This window comes from Crocuta crocuta, unplaced genomic scaffold (assembly GCF_008692635.1).
Source record: "Crocuta crocuta isolate KB4526 unplaced genomic scaffold, BGI_CrCroc_1.0 scaffold1, whole genome shotgun sequence".
NCBI lineage: Eukaryota > Metazoa > Chordata > Mammalia > Carnivora > Hyaenidae > Crocuta > Crocuta crocuta.
The window spans coordinates 4,666,526-4,686,426 of record NW_027527930.1 but is presented as its reverse complement, the minus strand read 5'-3'; the positions used below and the strand labels follow the sequence as shown (position 1 = coordinate 4,686,426).

The window sequence follows — 19,901 nt, the reverse complement described above, 5'->3', positions numbered from 1 at the left end:
ACCAGCCTTTTCTCCTTTTCCTCCATCCAAAGTCAGCAGAACAATATGGATCCTATTACTGTTTCTGGGAAAAACAATTGGTTCCAGGAGGTCATGGCAAGCAGAGATGCCCAAAGTGGCATTTACTCCCTGCCTACTTGGCCCACTAGGTAAGAAGTAGGGCTCTTCTTTGCCTGGCTCTGAACAAATGTAACTATGCCAAGCAAAGAATGGTGGTCCTCCGCCAGCTAATTCCTGGCTACTACTTGCTGTCTTTGGCTTCAGATATTTCCTATTTCTCCCCAGGCCACTGTACCTCTGAACTAGCAAAGTATGATTACAGTAAATCTCAACTTTTCATATTTATGTGCTGTTATGCTAGAAAGGTTTGAACAGAGACTCACCCAGTCTTTGATAGTTCCCTGTCAGCTTCTATCTGTAGACAACAAGAGAATTTCCTTTGCCTCAGGTGTGCCTGAGGAGACAGAAAAATCATCAGGCATGTAGTTATTTTAGTACAAACGAAGGGGACTGCTCTGAAACATTAGAACTTACTAAAAGAAACAGGAATACATTTTGAAATTTTTTTGTGTATTCAGTAAGATTTAAAAAAACACTACATTTATGTAACCAAAATGCCATTGATAAAAAGAGACCCATCTAAGAACAACTTAACTATAATTTAAGGATTTTTTAAAAAATGCTTGCCAAATTAAAAGCAATGAAAGAGACAGTGAATAAGAGTTTATAGCAAATTGATTTTAAGAGTTTAACATGTCCAATAAACTCTCCATGAGGCTAAATAAGAAGAAGCAGAGATTAAAATGATGAAATAAGGGGCATCTGGGTGGCTCAGTTGGTTAAGCACTCAACTTTGGCTCAGGTCATGATCTCATGGTTTGTGAGTTCGAAACCTGTGTCGGGCTCTGTGCTGACAGCTCAGAGCCTGAAGCCTGCTTCAGATTCTGTGTCTCCCTCTCTCTCTGCCCCTCTGCTGCTTGTGCTCCCTCTCTCTGTCTCTCAAAAATGAATAAAAAAATTAAAAATAAATAAAATGATGAAACAAAAGTAAGGTATTGAGAGAAGTAAAAAATTTGTTAGACATATGATAGAGATCTCAGAAAGAGAAAGAGAAGCCAAAGAGAAATGTTAATGAAAATATATAGAAATTTTTAATGAGCTGAATAGTCTTGAGTCTGAAACTAAATGGCACACTGAATACAAGCAAAATAAAAAAGGAAATTAATAGCTTAAACTTAAATAAAATAAAGTCAGTTACTTCTAAGCAACTTTTGAATAAAAGAGAGGATTTCCAGATCGCCTAGATAGAGACTACACAGAAAATAAGAACAATAAAAACTCAATGTACCAAAGCTTATAGCAAAGGGCCAAAGCCATTCTAGAAAAGGATAGGTTATGTGTTTCTATTATTAAACACAAATGAATGAAAATAAATAATTAAAAAACCTCAAAACATTTGAAAATGAGCAGTCAACTTTAGGAAAAAGAAACTAATTAATACAAAAAGTAAAATGAGTTAATTAGAATTGAAAATCTATAGACAATCATAAAAGCTAGAAACTTTTTAAAAAGCATTAAAAACTATTAATGTGCTGGTAAATCTAAACTAAAATTAACATTACTAAAATGACATTATCTATAAAAATTTAAAAATAGACTATTATATAACTATGATAATCTTAAAACTATTAGTGATATATAATATTTTATGCAACATTAATTAATAAATTCTCTTCTAAAATAATTAGAAAATCTCAAGGGGCACTTGTGGGGATGAGCCCTGGGTGTTATATGGAAACCAACTTGACAATAAACTATTTGTAAAAAAAAAAAAAAGAAAAGAAAATCTCAAAAGACCAGTATCTAGAAAAATAATTAAATATTTTTGGTTTTTAAAAGGTTCTTGTCCTGATAGTTTTACAGATGAATTCTTCTAAACTGTCAAGGAAGAATTAATATGAAGAGCCTAGGAAAGAAAGAAAATTTTCTAATTCAGCTAATACAAGCCAAACAGCAAAATCTTAGAAAGTGCAAAAAGTTGCAATTCTATCTCAGTTATGACAAACAATATAGGCATTCACAGATAGTAGGGAATTTAACACAACAGGATTTTAATATAATAACATATTATGATTGAGTAGAAAATATACCAGAAAGTAAGAATGCTTTAAGGTCAGGAAATTTATGAAGCAGTGCATAGCAACTACAGGTCAAGGAAGAAAATCTACATAATAGTTGTTGGGTGTTTGGTGTGGGGAGAGGGCAATAAATAATTCTCATTACCTTATTTGCTACTCCTTATAGAATGCTGAATCAATTGAGATGTAGACAAAGGACTTAAGCAGATAGAAAGTAAAATATCAGCTTTACAATTACTTAACTATTTGAAAATACAATAGAAATGAAAGACTTCATTCACAATGTCAACAAAATTATAAACTAGCTATGGATCAACTTAAGAAGGAATGAACAGTAGTGTTAAAAAGAAAATTTATGAAAATTTACAACAGTCTTAGAAAATACCTAAATTGAAAGGCATATCATATCCAGGGAAGCGAGGATTTAAGTTTATAAAGATACAGTTCTTCACAAAGTAAGCTACAATTCCAATTCTAATGTTATTTTTATTTTTTCCCTTCTGTTCTTTTCTTACCTCTCCTCCCATTTCCTCTCCCATGTTTATTTGCATTTTGAAAGTGTGAGGAGCTTAGAAAGTTGTAAGCAAAAATAAAACAAAACCCTGAGATATTATAATGCTACAATAATTAAAACTGCTAGATTGTATGTGTGTGTGTGCATATGTGAATGTTATTATGTTATATATGATGTTACATTGTTACTAGGATAAATAACTAATCTTTTGGGTTCTTGTACCCAATTCCAGTGTGTGTGTGTGTGTGTGTGTGTGTGTGTGTGTGACATTAGCAAGGTGTTTCAACTCATCTCAATTCTGACAGTATCTACCTAGAGATTAGCATCAGATTCCACAGGTAAAGGTGTCAGTCCCACAAAATAGCCCTCTGTTTCAGATGCCAGTAATAATCTCGGGGTGTTACCTGTACTCTGACAAACTGGCTATAAATCAGAGGTTTCCACTATCCCCTCCTTGGGTTCAATTAATTTGCTAGAAGGTTTCACAGAACTCAGGAAAATCATTTACTCACTAGATTACTGATTTATTACAAAAGATATTAATGGTCATGAATCAACAGAAAGATGAAGAGATACATGGAGGGAGGTCCCGAACTAAAGAACTTCTGTCCTTATGGAGTTTGGGATCTCAACTACTTCCATTTTGACCTCGAACTTTCCAGTTGAGGAAATTTTTCTTTCCAGCTTATCTCTTAACTCAAGCAAAAGATCCTGCAGGCAAAGCATCCCCTGAAGGGAGTCAAAACTACCCCCTCAAGTAAGAAAGTCTGCCCTGAGGCAGTAAGATCCTGTGTGACTGACCCTAAGACAATTATCAGTTTGACCTTTACTGCCCACCTGCACGTACCCACCAACCTGTGCTCCATATAAAACTTTAAGTATTTTCGGCACTTTAGAGACAGTCTTTGAAACACTAGTCCATTGTCTTCCTGGTGTTGCCTTACTGAACTGAATTCCTTTTTTGTTTCACCACCTGTCACCTCTCTGCCTTTGGATTTTGTCAGTGGCAAATGGCTGAACCTGTTTGGGCCCCCAGAGTCAGATGCTTTTGCACCCCTGCACCCTGGCTACATAGTGGCACCTGAGAGCATTCTGGTTTGCCATCATGGTATCTCTATGAACTCCCTCCTTCTGGGATTTTATGGAAGCTTCTTTACATAGGCGTGATTGATTAAGTTATTGGCCACTGGAGATTGATTCCACCTTTAGCCCTCTTCCTTCCAAGGAAATCAGGGGGTGGGGCTGAAATTTTCTACCCTCTATTCTATGGTTGGTACCCCTGGCAATCAGCCCCCAAACTCAGAGGTTTACAGAAGGCTCATCTTCATTAACATAGACCCAGTTATTCACAAGGCACCCATTTCGTTTTTATGGCTCTGAAGTATTTTGAAGAATTGAGGACAAATATTGTATCAAAAGATGCTCTCATTGCTCTTATGGATCAGAAAATTCCAAGGGATTTAAGAACTGTGAGCCAAAAACTGTAGATAAAGACCAAATATAGCCAAAAAATATATTTTGGTCGTCTGAATGACCAAATATATGTATTTCTTATGACTTATAAATACAAGTACAAATAATCTGTATATTTTAATTATAGTAGCATTATAATATCTTAGGATATATACATATATATGATGTTAATATACTATGTCACGTATATGTATGCATATGTATATATACATAAATATATACTGCATTATGTACATAAATAGGCAAAAGTAATAGTATAACACAAATTCCACACAGTAAAATGGGTAAATGAATTTCATTTAAAGTCAGGTCAACTAATAAGGATAAACACTTCATATCAAGTTCTTCCTTGCTTGGAAGTAGGGCTTAGAATGGAAAGAATTACAAACCTAACAGGGGAGTGGATAGAGTTACCGTCCAGTCCAAAAAGTACCAGGAGGAAGTAAGTTTGGCTCAAATAAAATCTTAACAGTCTCCACGGTGTTTCTGAAAACTTTGTTTACTGAAATAGACAGATGTTGCATATCCAGTTACTCTTTTCAGTTAGCAAGTTAAGATGCCTCTGGTTTGCATGTTTCTAAGGATTTTGTTTTATTTTGTTTTGTTTTCACCAAGCTCAATGAGCATGAAGAAGTTATAGTCTCAGAGCATTTTCTTAAAATATCACTCTAGAATGTTTAACTTCCATTTGTGCAATCGTTGTTCCAGAAAACTTCCTAAGATGGCTCCTTTTGTACGGATAGCTCTCTGGCAATAATGGGTTTTCTCTGACTGGTTCAAATAAGATTGCCCTTTTGAAGTCACTGACACCTACGGGAGAATATTTGGCAAGAGATGCATATGTAATGTAACACACTAAATAGATGATACTGTTTAAGAAGAAACTATAGTACTTGAAGAACTAGAGTTCAGACTATGTCACGGAATTGGGCCTTGATGGGGTATTCTTTGAATAGTACTCTGATGAAATGATCAGTGAATTTTTCATGTTTAAATGTTGATTACCAGTGCCAGTGATATTTTCAGCTTCCTTGCCTTTAGGAGATGGAGTTTTGCGAATGTGTTTCTTAGCTGTGTGCATGCATTACAGTGGAAAAGTGAGGGGTACCTGATGGTCCATGTGATAATGGTTCAAAGGGAAAATCATTCCATGTGAACTGACCCTGTTATGGAGGTTCTGATCTTTCCCCAAAAGAATAGCTTTGCACCTGGGATTCTGATCTGGAACTAATTCTTTTCACTAACTTCAATTTAAAGTGCCCCTCCCTCTGCCTCAATAGGATGAAGAGGTCCCAGGCTTAGAATACGGCTGGGTTAAGTAATGAGACATTTCTCCCTGAATAAATACCGTATACTAGTAGGATTTCTTTTTTTTTTCTTTTTTTAATGTTTACTTATTTTTGAGGGAGAGACAGAGCGTAAGAGGGGGAGGGGCAGAGCGAGTGAGAGATCCAGAATCCAAAGCAGGCTCTGAGCTGTCATCACAGAACCCCATGTGGGGCTCGAACTCATGAACTGTAAGATCATGACCTGAACCAAAGTCAGATGCTTAAGCAACTGAGCTAGCCAGGCACCCCTAGAATGCTCTTAATAAGGCTTATCTCTATCTGTATATTAGTCACAAGGACACTTCATCTATTATCACAGAGGATGAAAGCACAGCAGTTTCTAGAGTGATCAAAGAGATTAATGAACGTTTATATTCCCATAAACAGAATTTAAAGAGGCCCTATTAGATGTGCGTAAGAGTAAAATGGGCATTATGAATCTAAGAAACATCTAAGTGAGCCTGAAACATATGCTAGAATATTAGTATTACTGAAGACCTACTCTGACTTGAATTAACCAAATCACTTTACAATTACTCAAAGTCCCTCAGCCTTTAGTACCTAGAGAGCACCTTGTGATTATATTCTCTGTCTCAATGAAAGCACCAACTAAGTCCTTCAACTTCCTTTGATGAATAACTTCAGACAGCTCTTTGAATTTTAACACTTACTTTGGGCAAACTGCTAACGGAGAGCACGTTGTAGGCATGTCTCCAGCCTGAGTGCAGGATGCTCATTGTATGAACAGTTCGGAAATGTAGTGCCTCAAGAGGAAATGTCTGCTGTGTTCTTGTGGGCAACAGACACGTCTGAGATGGATTGTAGATTGTAGATGGCGATTTATTTTTTAAAAATTAACAATTAACCTTTCTTAAGCCAGTTATACTTAACATGCTCACTGTAAGAAAGAACATGGCTCAGTGACTTTTTAGTAAAAGCATATTTAATCTCCTAATCAATGCCACAGAGATGCTTCCCTGGGTGTATTTGTACCCAGTTTTGAATTATATGTTGATTGTGTATCATAATGTTTAGTAAGGTGTAAGGGACACAATTAGTTGTTATTCTAAATAGCTCATACTTGGTTTATAATGTCATGTGGTCCTATTTTCTGTAATTATCTCTAAGTAAGATGTCCTAGGGTCTTGTGAAACAGTGTTTTCTGAGGTCAGGCTATGTAACCATCACCTGGGACCTTGTTACAATTGCCCCACACCAGATTTACTGAATAAGAATTTGTAATTTTTAGGTATATAAGAGTACACTATTTATTATTTTTTTTAATGTTGAGAGAGAGGGACAAGAGTGTGAAGGGGGGAGGGTCAGAGAGAGAGAGGGAGACACAGAATCCGAAGCAGGCTCCAGGCTCTGAGCTGTCAGCACAGAGCCTGGCGTGGGCTTGAACTCACGAACCGCAAGATCATGACCTGCGACAAACTCGGATGCTTAACCGACTGAGCCACCCAAGGCACTAGAGAGTATACAATTTAGATTGAATTATCTGTGAAACTTTGGACAAATATAGATGTTGAATTTACATAATTTACTGAATCAGAATAGTTAGGAGTTGCACACAATTGTGCATTTAAAGAAAATATAATCCCATTGTTGTTAACTGCAGTGTTATATTAGTTTCAGGTGTACAGTTTAGTGATTCAACACTCCCATACATCACCTTGTGCTCATCATAACACAAATATGCATTTTTAAAAATGTTTATTTTATTTTGAGAGAGAGAGAGAGAGAGAGAGTGAGGAGGAGGAGGAGGAGGGGCAGAGAGAGAGAATCCCAAGCAGACTCCATGCTGTCAGCACAAAGCCCAATGTGCAGTTGGATCTCATGAACCGTGAGATCATGAACTGAACTGAAATCAAAGAGTTGGATACTCAACCAACTGAGCCACCCAGGCACTCCAAAAGTACATTTAAAAAAAATCTTTCGCAGGTCATCTTCTTTTTTTTTTTTAATTTTTTTTTTCTAGGAGAGAGAGAGAGACAGCATGAGCAGGGGAGGGCCAGAGAGAGAGGGAGTCACAGACTGAAACAGGCTCCAGGCTCTGAGCTGGCAGTCAGCACAGAGCCGGACGCGGGGCCCGAACCCACGAACCGCGAGATCATGACCTAAGCGAAAGTCGGACGCTTAACCGACTAAGCCACCCAGGCACCCCTCACAGGTCATCTTCTTAATGTTTCTTCTAATAGTGAGAACACAACATGGTAAATAGAGATATGTTTTCAGCATGAATTGTCACAAGCAAGTATTTAGTTCAAATATTGGAACTTTTTTTTACTAAGTCAACAAATTTAAGGATTGACTGACTTGCTTTAATTCCTTATGCTATTAACAATTTGAATTATTCACAAAAATAAGATAGAGAATACTTTTTTTATAGTTTATTTATTTTTGAGACAGAGAGAGACAGTGTGAGCAGGGGAGGGTCAGAGAGAGAGGGAGATAACAGAATCCGAAACAGGCACAAGGCTCTGATCTGGCTGTCAGCACAGAGTCCAATGCAGGGCTCAAACCCACAAACTCTGAGATCATGACCTGAGACAAAGTTGGACGCTTAACCAACTGAGCCACCCAGGCGCCCCAAGACAGAGAATATTTCTGAAATTTTTTTTCCTAACGTGTAAAAAACATTTAAGTGTCATTAGAATATTTGATTCTGCAACGATGGTAAATGTAATTAGTGAAATACTTGCATCTCTTTGAAATGACATAGGACTACTTAACATAACTGTATAATTTCACATATGAACTGTTTCCACTAAACATTTATCATTTGAACGTGCCTGAATAGTGGTAGCTTCTGGGTTCTTGCTTTGTTTAGTGTGACAATAACAGAATAAAGACCCTAGACATAAATTTAGTGTTTTTTTTCTTCCTAAAATAAATGAACTTTTGGTTGTTCCTGGGTGGCTCAGTTGGTTGAGCATCTGATCTGGGCTCAGGTCATGATCTTGTGGTTCATGAGTTTGAGTGCTGCTGTCAGCAGAGCTGATAGCACAGAGCCTGACTTCGGGTCCTCAGTTTCTCTCTCTCTCTCTTTTTCTCTCCCCACTTGTGCGCTTTCTCTCAAAAATATAAAACATTAAAAAAAATAAAAAAGTGAAGTTTTGTAATAATAGCAGCCAAAGAAGAGCAGCGATGATTTCTAGATTGATTACAGTTTATCATCTGGGTGAGAACCTATTCAGATAAAAATCCAAAACATTCCAGATCAGAGTATAGGTTTTTTTTTTTTTGTCTTTGTTTCTTTCTTTTTTCTTCTAAAATAAAGGTAGATTCTAAGATTGTGAATTGTGTTTTCTTAAGAAGAGAGAGTCTAAGGGGCACCTGGGTGGCTCAGTTGGTTAGCATCTGACTTCGGCTCAGGTCATGATCTCATGGTTGGTGGGTTTGGGCCCCGAATCGGGCTCTGTGCTGACAGCTAGTTCGGAACCTGGAGCCTGTTTCAGATTCTGTATCTCCCTCTCTCTCTGACCCTCCCCTGCTCACGCTGTCTCTCTCTATCTCAGAAATAAATAAAACATTAAAAAAATTTTTTTAAATAAAAAAAAAGAAGAGACAGTCTAAGACTGGTTGTTGATTTCATAACTAACTTCTCATTTCTCTGGTAGCTTGTTTTCTGCCCATGTTCTCTATGCAAGTTGTTCCTAATTCTCATCTGGAAAAGTTATTGACTACCTTAATGACTGCATATAACATTCTGAGAACTCAAGAATTGACATCATTGAGAAGTTATTTTATGTGGTAAAATTGTGTATGACTTTTGATAACTTGGTGCAAAGTTTGCTTTTTCCATAGTAAAAAAGATAAAACCCTTATAAACATTTCGTGAATACTTTGCCAGTCAATGGATACAAAATGAGGGTTCAGAAAGTCAATAATAAAATATAAACCCTGTTGGTTCAGATGTACTGCAATAATGTAATAAAATATAAATCCTATTGGTTCGGATGTACTGCAATAATGTATGAAATACTTTGTGCCTCACTGTATAGCATAAGTGTGGTTTTCTGTGTAGTCATTGGATTGAATGTCCAGAAGACATCTGACTCTATTTCTTTGCTTTTAGACAGCCTGGAAAGAGTGGAATGTCCTAATCTAAAAAATCTACAGGAAAATTTACTGCAGAAGTTGCTTAGTTAATTAACAGCAACTCTTCCTGTATTTTAAATGTTTATTTATTTTTGAGATTGAGAGAGAGAGAGAGAGAGAGAGAGAGATTATGAGTGAGGGAGGGGCAGAGAGAGAGGAAGACACAGAATCAGAATGAGGCTCCAGGTTCTGAACTATCAGCACAGAGCCTGATGCAAGGCTCGAACTCATGAACCATGAGATCACATGGTTGGATCACAAAGTTGGATGCCTAACTGAGCCACCCAGGCACCCAAAGTAGCAATTCTTCCTTAAGTGGAGGGATTCTCCTAAATGTAACTTTAATGTAGCTTCCCCACCCCCCCACCCCCACATAAAGTTATTTCTTCTGGTTTTGACTCTAGTATAAATTCAGAACACTTAAAATTAAGTTTTGGCTTGAAAGTTATGTTCTCCTACCAGAGAACTTGATTTGTGAACTGCAAGTGCTCATTTGCTAGATTTGTCTCTCCCTCAATACATTCTATTGAGTTCCATTGAAAATGGTAAATTCTACTCTATTTTTTTTTTAAAAAACTAGTAATTAATTCATAGTATTTTGTATTGTGAGGTACCTCCCAAATGTTATGTATTGGTGAGCTGAGAATTACTGAAAACAACACACAGTTCTGAAGTTAATAATTTGGTGGCGTTTCAGAATATAAGGGTTGGTATAATTAGTAGGAGTCAGTTATCTATTTAAGTAAATTTATCATGTATTTATTGCATGGTAAACTATGTGAAAAGCACTGTGCCACATATCTGATTTTGAACCTCTCCAAAAGAGTACATTGACTACATTCAATAGTTCTAAATATTTATCTATTTTATCCTGAGTTCCACGATAGTAGAATTCCTTGAACTATCAAGAGGAAAATGATGGCACACATGCAAAGTCATATGATGATAATTCTCAATGCTTCACTAATAGAATACCTATAAGTATTGACTTATGTCATATCCAGGAACGTTTGGAAGAATTTTAAATTTTAATTATTCCCTTATTTCACTTTAAACTTCAAGAAGACTCTGATCTTCTAAGCTTCTTTGCTTCTTCTAAGCAAAAAAATATTTCAAAAGCTTGAGGAAATAGAGAAAGGTTATAAAACTAATGGAAGGTAGATAGCAGTATCTGTTTATGTTAGTTGGGTGTGAACAGTTACATATATCAATTTTGAACCAAACTTTATTAAGGAAAGAAATAAGGCTATTTATGGTGCTAATCAAAGACAGGGGTGCAGTGAACAATTCCAAGTCAAGAAAAAGGAAGAAAATCAAGGAACATGAGAAATAATTTTCCCTCAAGTCTTACCCCATGGTGGAATTATTCTTCTAAAAGCACATGATTAAACACAAATAATTCTGGATGTCCAAGTTTACCCATGTAAGATAATGGTTTTCCTCTGAAGGAAAAGACTGTGGGAACAACACTGACTCAACCACAAACCAAAGAATGAACTTGATGACCTAGTAGGGCTTTTCCATTTCTAATTTCTTGATCCTTATATTTATAAATTTTCTTGCTTAAGTTTTTCTTTCAGTGGTATTTCCAAAACCTCCTGTAAAAAAGGTCAAGTTGGAAATAGCTTATTCACTGATAATAGGAGGAAAAGTAAACATTTGTTTCACTTTGCTAAGCAGAGACAGTAAATATTCTCTCCCTCATTATTCAACAAATATTGTTTGAGTGCTTACTATGTGCCAGGCTCTGTTCTAAGAGCTGAAAGGTTAGCATCCTAACTCCTAACAAACCTAGGTTTTAATCTTGGTTCAATATAATAATAATAACAACAGTAATGTATACAAAGCTGATTTTCTGATCCACAAATGAAAAATCAGTATTACATAAAACAGGGCCGTGTGCTATGTGAGAGGAAGACTCTTGAGTTCTTACTGAGTGACAAACTAATTCCAACTGTGATGCTATCAGCCCCATTTCCTCATTTTGCAATGAGAAAATGCATCTTGTAGCAGTACTCTTTGAGTCTACTGGGGGGTTGGAGAGGTGGAGAAAATAGTCAATTGGCCCAGCTCTAATGTTCCTATAATGGTGAATTCCATGTACCTACTCTAATGTTTCTCCGTGTTATTTGTAGATATCAAGAATTCCAGGGCCTGGAATAAAGCTCATCACCAGCTAGGGAAAAAAGGACATGATTTTCCCAGAACCTGCTCAGGGTGTAATAGTGAAGTACTCCGCAACTTCTGTGGGATGGAAATTGGACTAGATACCTGTAATTGAAGGTGAGTAAAGCAGAGGTCAGTGTCCTCAACTTGCAATTTAGAGGAGGGGGTAGATATAAATCTAGTTAATTATGATGCAATAAAGTTCTATACTTATATTTTGAACAAAGTTAGAGAGTTGCTCAGATTTATTTGATCATGGCAAAGAAATAAAGTTATAATCTATCTAATATTGACAGAAGATCATTAAATATATTAAAAGTATAGAAAAATACTTGATTAAAATAGAAAACTTAGGCCCTGCAAAAGAAAAGTTCAAGAGAATGAGAAGACAAGCCACAGACTGGGAGAAAACATTTGCAAAATTTTTTTGCAGATAAAGATAAAGAGCCATTCTCTAAAATTCACAAGAACTAAAACTCAACAGTAAGAAAACAAAGAACCCAATTAAAAAATAGACCAAAGAACTTAGCCAACACTTCACCAAAGAAGATATACAGTGGCAAATATGCTCTGTCATGAAAAGATGGTCTGTCTCACATGTCTTCAAGGAAGTACGAGTTAGAACAACACTGAGATACACCTACTAGAATGGCCACCTACTACACACTTATTAGAATGGCCAAAATCTGGAAAACTGACATCACCAAATGCTGACAAGGATGTGGAACAACAGGAACTCTCTCATTCCTTGCTGGTGAAAATGCAAAATGTTGCAGCAACTTCGGAAGACAATTTGGCAGTTTCTTATAAAACGAAACATACCCTTATCGTATGATCTAGCAATCATGTTCCTTGGTATTTACCCAAAGGAGTTGAAAACTTATATCCATACAAAAACCTGCACATGGATGTTTATAACAGTTTTATTCATTGTTTGTGGATATTTGGCAATTTTTAATTGCCAAACTCGGAAGCAATCAAGATGTCCTTCAGTAGGAAGGTGAATAAACTGGGGTACAGACAATGGAATATTACTGAACACTAAAAAGAAGTGAGCTATCAAGCCATGAAAAGACATAGCGGAAACTTAAATGCATATTACTAAGTTAAAGAAGCCAGTCCCAAAAGGCCACATACTGCATGACCCCAATCTATGACATTCTGGGAAAGGCAAAACTATGGAAACAGTAAAAGAGATCAGCAGTTGCCAGGGGTTGGGGGATGGGGAGGGATGAATAGGTGACACATAGAGGATTCTTTAGGGCAGTGAAAATTCTCTGCATGATATAATGATGGATATACAGTCATTATACATTTATCCATATTCATAGAATACGCAAGAACAAGAGTGAGCCATATGTAAACTATGGGCTTTGGGTGGTTAAGATGTTTCAATGTAGTTTCATCAATCCTAAGTAATGCACCACTCTTTTGTTACACTTTAGAGGATACTGAGAATAATGAAGGCTCTGCATGGGTAGAAAAAAGGGATACATGAGAAATCTTGATCTCCCACTCGATTCTGCTGTGAACCTTACACTGCCCTAATACAAGTCTTATTTTTAAAAAAGTATGGGGGGGGGGTGCCTGGGTGGCTCAGTTGGTTAAGCATCCAACTTAAGCTCAGGTCATGATCTCGTGGTCCATGAGTCTAAGCCCCACGTCGGGCTCTGCGCTGACAGTTCAGAGCCTGGAGTGTCTTTCAGATTCTGTCTCCTTCTCTCTCTGCCCCTAACTCACTCATGCTCTGTCTCGCTCTCTCTCAAAAATAAATAAGACATTAAAAAAAGTAAATAAAAAAAATAAGTGTGGGAAAGGTAAATAGCAAAGCAACAACAAATTATAAATGAATATTTTTCTGTAAGAAATGACACAATCTTATTTATATATTTAAGACACAGTAAACATTGGGTATCAAAATATTGTCAAATTATGACAAGATACACAACATTGACCAGTCAGCCTCAAACAGAAAACACACCACACACACACACACACACACACAGACACGCTCCTGCTTACTTAGTTATTGCTTAGCTAGTTATTATTAGTTAATTATTGTCGGTATGAGGATGCATTGATAAAATGTCCATGTATCAACTGGATTTCATTAAACTTAAGTCTTAAAATGAGGGATTTCACAATTAGGGAGACTACGTAGTATGTGACTACTTTTGAAATTATATTTCTACCTCAAACCTATTTTGGAAGAAAACATACTACAAGCATTGGTTTAGTATTTTTGTGGAGCACCTAATTGCATCTCCTATAATAGGATGTCTTTTGCCTTGTAGACAGGAAGAGGGAGGGTGTTACAGACTGAAAAATCAAGATGAGCCAGTACATGGACATGAGTGTGGGAAACAGCACTAGCTAGAGGCAAAGAAACATGGAGGGAAAGGCAGGCAGGTAGGGGTCGGTTTACGAAAAGATCTGCTTTGCTGTTGATTCCCTGTGTTATCTCTGGTAAAATTAAAAGTTTATCACATTTTAGCTGTTTATATTTTCCTACTTTTCTCAGAACTTGCCATATTTTATTCCCATTGAGTCATTTGTACATACGACATGTAGTAAAAGAAAAAAAAAACCAACTTCATTTAGGCCCTTATTTTGTACTAGACAATGTGCTAAACAGTTTACATACAAGGTTACGTTAGTTTTCATGAACATTTTGCAGAAGCAGTGTTATTAAAGTAGTTTTATATTGAGAAAACTGAGGTTGAATCTGCATGTGAATTTTACCTATCTGGTGCAGAGTTCATTTTACTTTAATAATTAGTCTTTCTAATGGCATTTCCCCAAGTAGTATATTCTTCAGAAGATACAGAATAAGAAAAAAATCATCCTACGGTCAAATCAGTATGAGGACCATAGTGGATCACATCTCCCTCTTGAAGATGCACAGTGTGCTTAGGATATTAAAGTCCCTGTGAAGCTCTAAAATAAAGAAATTCATTTCATGTTATCTGAGGTCTCCACAAACTTTGGTTGACTGTTAGATAATTCTTTTGTGTGTGCATGTGTGTAAAACATTTAACATTTCAGGACGTACTTTAGGAAACGTCTTAGGGTATATTGGGAGAATCTTATTAAACTGAACTCAACTCATTTAGAATCCAAGAAATATAAAACTTATTCTAAGTTTTCAAATCACAGTTTGTCAGAATGAGGGTCATGATTCACTAGGTTGTGAAAACAAAGGAGTGGCTCCTGACCAGTATTGGAAGGGAGGACCCAGAAAACAAATAGGATAGAAAATATCAGAATTGTTGCATGTTGCATATACTGAATCATACTGGGTCAGAGCATAAAATACATTTCTCTCTGTGGTCATGGCTGAAAATGTCTGAAGCCACTGTTTTCATGAGAGTCACATGAATCGCTTGTTGTGCCAGGGGTTACTGTGATGACAAATGTCAGAATTTTGTAAAATCCAACACAAAAAGGACTACTGTAGCACCACGGCAAAATATAGTATTTGTCGTTACTTAAAATTAGAGAATTTTAGAGCTCAAATATCTCATGGGGGAAAACCAAAATAGTTTGGTGACTTGTCAAGGTCAAACAAACCTACCTGGGCCTAGAACCCAGGTTTTCTGACTTGCACTCTGGTATTCTATTGTCAGTGTATATTGACATGATTTTTATTTATAGAACATGAGGATTATTTCTTTTTCATGAATAAGAAAACTTGGTATAAAATTCAGCAAGTCACTCCTGGATAGTAAGTCAGTGACAGGTTACAAACATGCAGAAGGCTTTAATTGAAAGGAAAAAGTAACCTAGTATATACTTCATTGCTGGGGTCTAATTATAATGCCACCCAATAAGTAATTAACCTAATACCCTCTTGGTGGTGTTTAGGTTATGCGGCTACTTAGTTACCTGGTTTCTCATTGGTTACATGTAAGTGTCCCACATATATGATTTTGAGAAAACTTAGCAGATACCATATGAGTGAACACAAAATCTTGCCATGTGTAAGCTAAAGATGCTTCGAGTAATGAATCAAACTATAAGAAAGCTCCAAACTCTGCACCATTAGCAAAATAAACCTTAGGTTCTACATACTTTATCTTAGGTAGGCCTTTTCAAGACTCTTGCCANGAAACTGGTCAGAGGAGGAAAATAGTTTCTATTCCAGCCCTCTGTTCCCTGGAAGGCGCCCACAGGGGTCTACCTCAGGAAGTGAGCCTGGGCTTGGATTCCAGCAAAGTGTCTTCACATCTTCAAGGGCTCTGGAGCCCAGGTTGCTGTCTTCTCCTCCCAGGAAGCTCGGGCCACACTGGGCAGAAATCATTTGATAACTTAATCTTGCTGAGAGGCAGAGACACTGAGGCCTGTGTACTCTAGTGATAAACGGAAGCATCCGGGTGAGTCAAGGCAGAGACATGATATCTTTCAAAAGTAATAGAAACGAGTAAAGCATAACCAAGAACTGAAAGGGGGACGTTGGGACCACCCCCCCAAAACGTGGTAGGCGTCTGGAGGGCAGATGACTGCGTCGTCGAGCCCTGGAGGTTCTGGGGGTTCTCTCCGGGGAGGCCTTCCCTGGCTGGGAGAACGCTGGAGGTTGGAGGAGGTGAGTTGCCTAAAGCCCAGGAGCGGCNCCGCTCCGCGAGCAACAGGAGCCGGCTAGCGCCCCACTCCTCCCACCTCCTCCGCCAGCCTCCTCCTCCTCCCCTTCGGCTCCTCCCGCCCCCACCTCTGTGTGAGCGGCGGAGTCGCCCTCTCGCTGCCTCTTTCTCCCGCTCCCGCTCGCTCGTCTCTCTCGCTGATACTTCCCCCTGCTGTGCTCCAGGGGCACCCAAGCATTCTCCGCGCTAACCCTAGGGACCCATGGTGCTCGAAAAGCCTAGGGAGAGCTGCTTCGGGCGCAGATAGTGGAAGCCCCTGGTCCCTTCCCCCTCTCCCGGCGCAGCCCGTGCCCGGCTCGCAGCACCTTCTCGCTCCCGCACACTCTGTTGGGGAGGACGGGGTGAGAAGGTGAAGTGGAAAGAACTGCAGAGCAGAGGGGGCCAGTCTCAGAGCTCAAATTTCATTTTCATTGAAGCAAATCACAGAAGATCAGTTTTTTTTNCAGTAGTTGAGAAGTGAACTCGACTCGTGATGGTTCTCCTGTCACTTTGGTTGATAGCAGCCGCTCTGGTAGAGGTTAGGACTTCAGCTGATGGACAAGTAAGTGGAAAATAATAACAAGAAAAAACTCAAACCCAACCTTTTCCCGAAAAAGTTCCTCCCCTCTTTCCCCTCCTCTCTTTCCTCCTCCCCCCTTCCCCCCTTCCCTGTTATCTTGTGCGTTCAGGAACGGTGTTTGAGGGCTGGGTGCAGCGTGCGGGGCTTTCTGGGGTGGGGGGCTGCACTGCAGGGTGGGGGTTAGGACTCTCCCTCCGGGAGCCCAGGCTTGTCACACCTAGGGCTTCCCCCCCCCCTTTTGCGGCATTCGTAACCATTCCTGGTGACAAACTGCAGCCAGTTCGCATCCACGCCGGGCCATCTGGGTTTCCCCTTTCCGGAGGGCGGTCTGGGCGCTTGAATGAAGTTCTGGGCGCTGGGTCCGGGATCCCAGTGCTCCGGCTGCTGCCGCAGGAGTCGGGTTCGCGGGGCTTTCTCTCCTCCTCACTGACTCACAGCTTTTTCGGGCAGCCGGAGGCGGGGGTTTCAGGAAGTCCTTGGGCCGGACAGGGAGCGATCCAGTAGACACGTGTCCTGGGAGGACCGCGGCCGGGCTGGGGTTTGACAGTTGGGGAGGGGGGCTGGGGACGTTTCCTGCCCTGCATTTTCATGGGCAGAGGCTGGAGGCGCCGGCCGCGTTTCTCCCCTCCCCCTCTGCACAACTCCTCCTCTTTTAAAGCTAAGTTGAGTGCGGCTCTGTTTCTTTTCGGCCCAGCCCCCACCCTTTGGAGACTCAAGGTGAAGCCCGATGCGCCTAGAAGAGTCCTTGAGAAGGCTCAGCGGGACGAGCCGAGCCGTTTGTTGTAAATCACATCAGCTCAGGGCCGGTGGGACTTTGGGCACAGAATTTCTCTGTGAGTTTTTGTAGCTTCTCTGCTCTGCCTGGGCTGGCCATAGGTTAAAAAGTAGAAGATTGTCCAGTTGATTCTTGACCTCAAATCTGATCTATCAGGTCCCCCTTTTAGGCTGCTTTTCACACACATTAATGCAGAGACTTTCTTTGCTAATCTTCACCCAGTATCTGAGTTTTAAGAAAAGAATATTGAATGTCAGTATTTATTTTTGCTGGCTTCATAAATATTAAAATGAAAATGGGCAAACAATTCCCTGTAACAAACTGTTATTGAATTGGCTCATTCCCTTGCCCCAAGAACCCACAAACCAAGGTGCAGCCTGTAGGCACCAGTCCCCGGCTCCAGCATCTCCTGATTAGCTCCTGAAAAGCATTAATGGTAGAAATAAAATGCACGAGGTGATAAGATGAAACCCAGTAACTGTTTCTTTTTACTTTCCCCCCTCCTTTCCAGGCTGGTAATGAAGAAATGGTGCAAATAGGTAAGCCTTGTTCTCAGATGCCATTCTTATCTTGGTAGAAAGAAAGGGATGAAATTAGCTAATTAAAATATTGTTTCTGAAATTTCTCCCGTTGGTGGTTAAAAAATAATTTGTCATCCAGGAACATTTCTTTTCTTCTCTTCCCCTTTCTGGAGGGAGGTCCCACTTTTTTCGGGCTGAGTTAAGTGGTATAAAAATTTGCAGTTGGATTTTTCATGTATCAATTTTTTCAGGCATGTCTTTGGACAAGCCACTAGTAGGTACTTGGCAGATGGTGTAGAGGTTGGAAGAAGGCATGGAGATAAGTCAAATCAACTTGGGTAGCATTAGAAAGAGTATCTGATTAGAACAGAAAGCATGCTACAAAGAAGGGAAAAATGAAAGAATGAAAATTTTTTCTTAAAACTTTTCCTGTTTTGAATAAGCCCTCTGATGACTTATCTTATTCCCCCTACTTCACGATTATCTACTAATGTGTATGATACTGTTAGGAGTTTTACAGATAACATCTAAAATTTCAGAATTACTCCCATTTTATGGGTGAGAAGACTGAGGCTCAGAGAGTATAAGTGACTTGTAACAGGTCAGTCCAAAGTCCACATGATCTTTTTTTCTTTTTCTTTTTGAAGCTGTTCATAGTAATATATTTGTTCTGAATCCAGAGACTGAAGATCATCTGGTCAGAAGACAGGCTCCATTCAAAGTCTTTTTATATACATTTAATTTGGATTACTTTAAAAGATAAATTTTCATCTTGGCAGAATAAGTGTGTCTGTAAGTTCTGCATTTGTCAAGTGATATTGTAAAGTCATCTTCTAGATGGAAAGTTTTGATTACTGCAAACATAGTTATGTGTCATTGCCTATGTGCTGTGTGCCTGGCGGTGTTAATTGCTTTGCACACGTTATGTCATCTAATTCTCACAACCACGCTATGAAGTAGAGACCCACTGTGTCCATTTTAGTTTGAAGAAGATGAAGCTTGAGAGGTTCCGCAGCTACCCGCAGTAGTGCATAGTGCAGAGCCAGGAGGTTTGCCTACTTGTAAATTAATGCAGTGATCCCAAGATCCGGGCTATCTGCATAGGTCAGAATGCTCCCATCACGTGCAGTGTTTGGGATTGCTGGAACTCTTCCCCAAGCTTAGACCTCTGTAGTAAGAATAGGACAGAGGGGAGGAGAGTGACTGAGAACTGCATTAAATATATAGCGTCTGTGAAGAGACATTTGTCATTTGTAGCTCATGACATTCAGAGATCAATGTATATCTTTTTAAAGAAGGATTTTAAAAAATTCTCCAAACAAGTAGAAGAGAAAGCTCTCTTCCTTTATTATTGCTTAATCCTTTGATTACTTACACTTCACAACTTTTCAATATGTAAATTTAAAAGCTGTTTTAAGATTACCCATTCTAGGGGTAGCCTGAGTGGCTCAGTTGGTTGAGCAGCACAGAGCCTGCTTGGGATTCTCTCTCTCCCTCTCTCTCTGTCCTTCCTCTGTCTCTCTCTCTCTCTCTAAATAAATAAACTTAAAATAAGTAAAAAAAGATTACCTGTCCTCTCAAAGGAATAAAATATACCTCTTTGATTAAATTTTCAGGTAGAATCAGCATGCTCCCCAGTAAGAGGCCCTGAGTTAGATTTTGGTCCAATCCTTTTGTTAATATAAA

The 19,901-nt window shown here is 38.8% G+C and overlaps 2 protein-coding genes across 5 annotated transcripts in view; one reads left to right on the top strand and one right to left on the bottom strand.

Moving 5' to 3' along the window:
• Positions 1 to 16,275, bottom strand: part of LOC144220815 (uncharacterized) — a 37,474-nt gene extending 21,199 nt beyond the window's left edge. For all 4 annotated transcript variants that reach the window (XR_013331870.1, XR_013331868.1, XR_013331867.1 and 1 more), the window contains exons 1-2: positions 15,904 to 16,275; positions 384 to 454 (exon numbers count right to left, since the gene is read on the bottom strand). Coding sequence is in view for 1 of the 4 variants with exons in the window: in XM_077751178.1 (XP_077607304.1) it covers positions 384 to 454; positions 15,904 to 16,092 (260 nt within the window). In the remaining 3 variants the exon portion in view is untranslated. The remainder of the gene's footprint in view (positions 1 to 383; positions 455 to 15,903) is intronic.
• Positions 16,276 to 16,800: 525 nt separating this feature from the next.
• Positions 16,801 to 19,901, top strand: part of ADAMTS3 (ADAM metallopeptidase with thrombospondin type 1 motif 3) — a 255,823-nt gene continuing 252,722 nt past the window's right edge. Inside the window, exons 1-2 of the mRNA XM_077750222.1 lie at positions 16,801 to 16,901; positions 18,206 to 18,233. Coding sequence (XP_077606348.1) covers positions 16,833 to 16,901; positions 18,206 to 18,233 — 97 coding nt within the window. The 5' untranslated portion in view covers positions 16,801 to 16,832. The remainder of the gene's footprint in view (positions 16,902 to 18,205; positions 18,234 to 19,901) is intronic.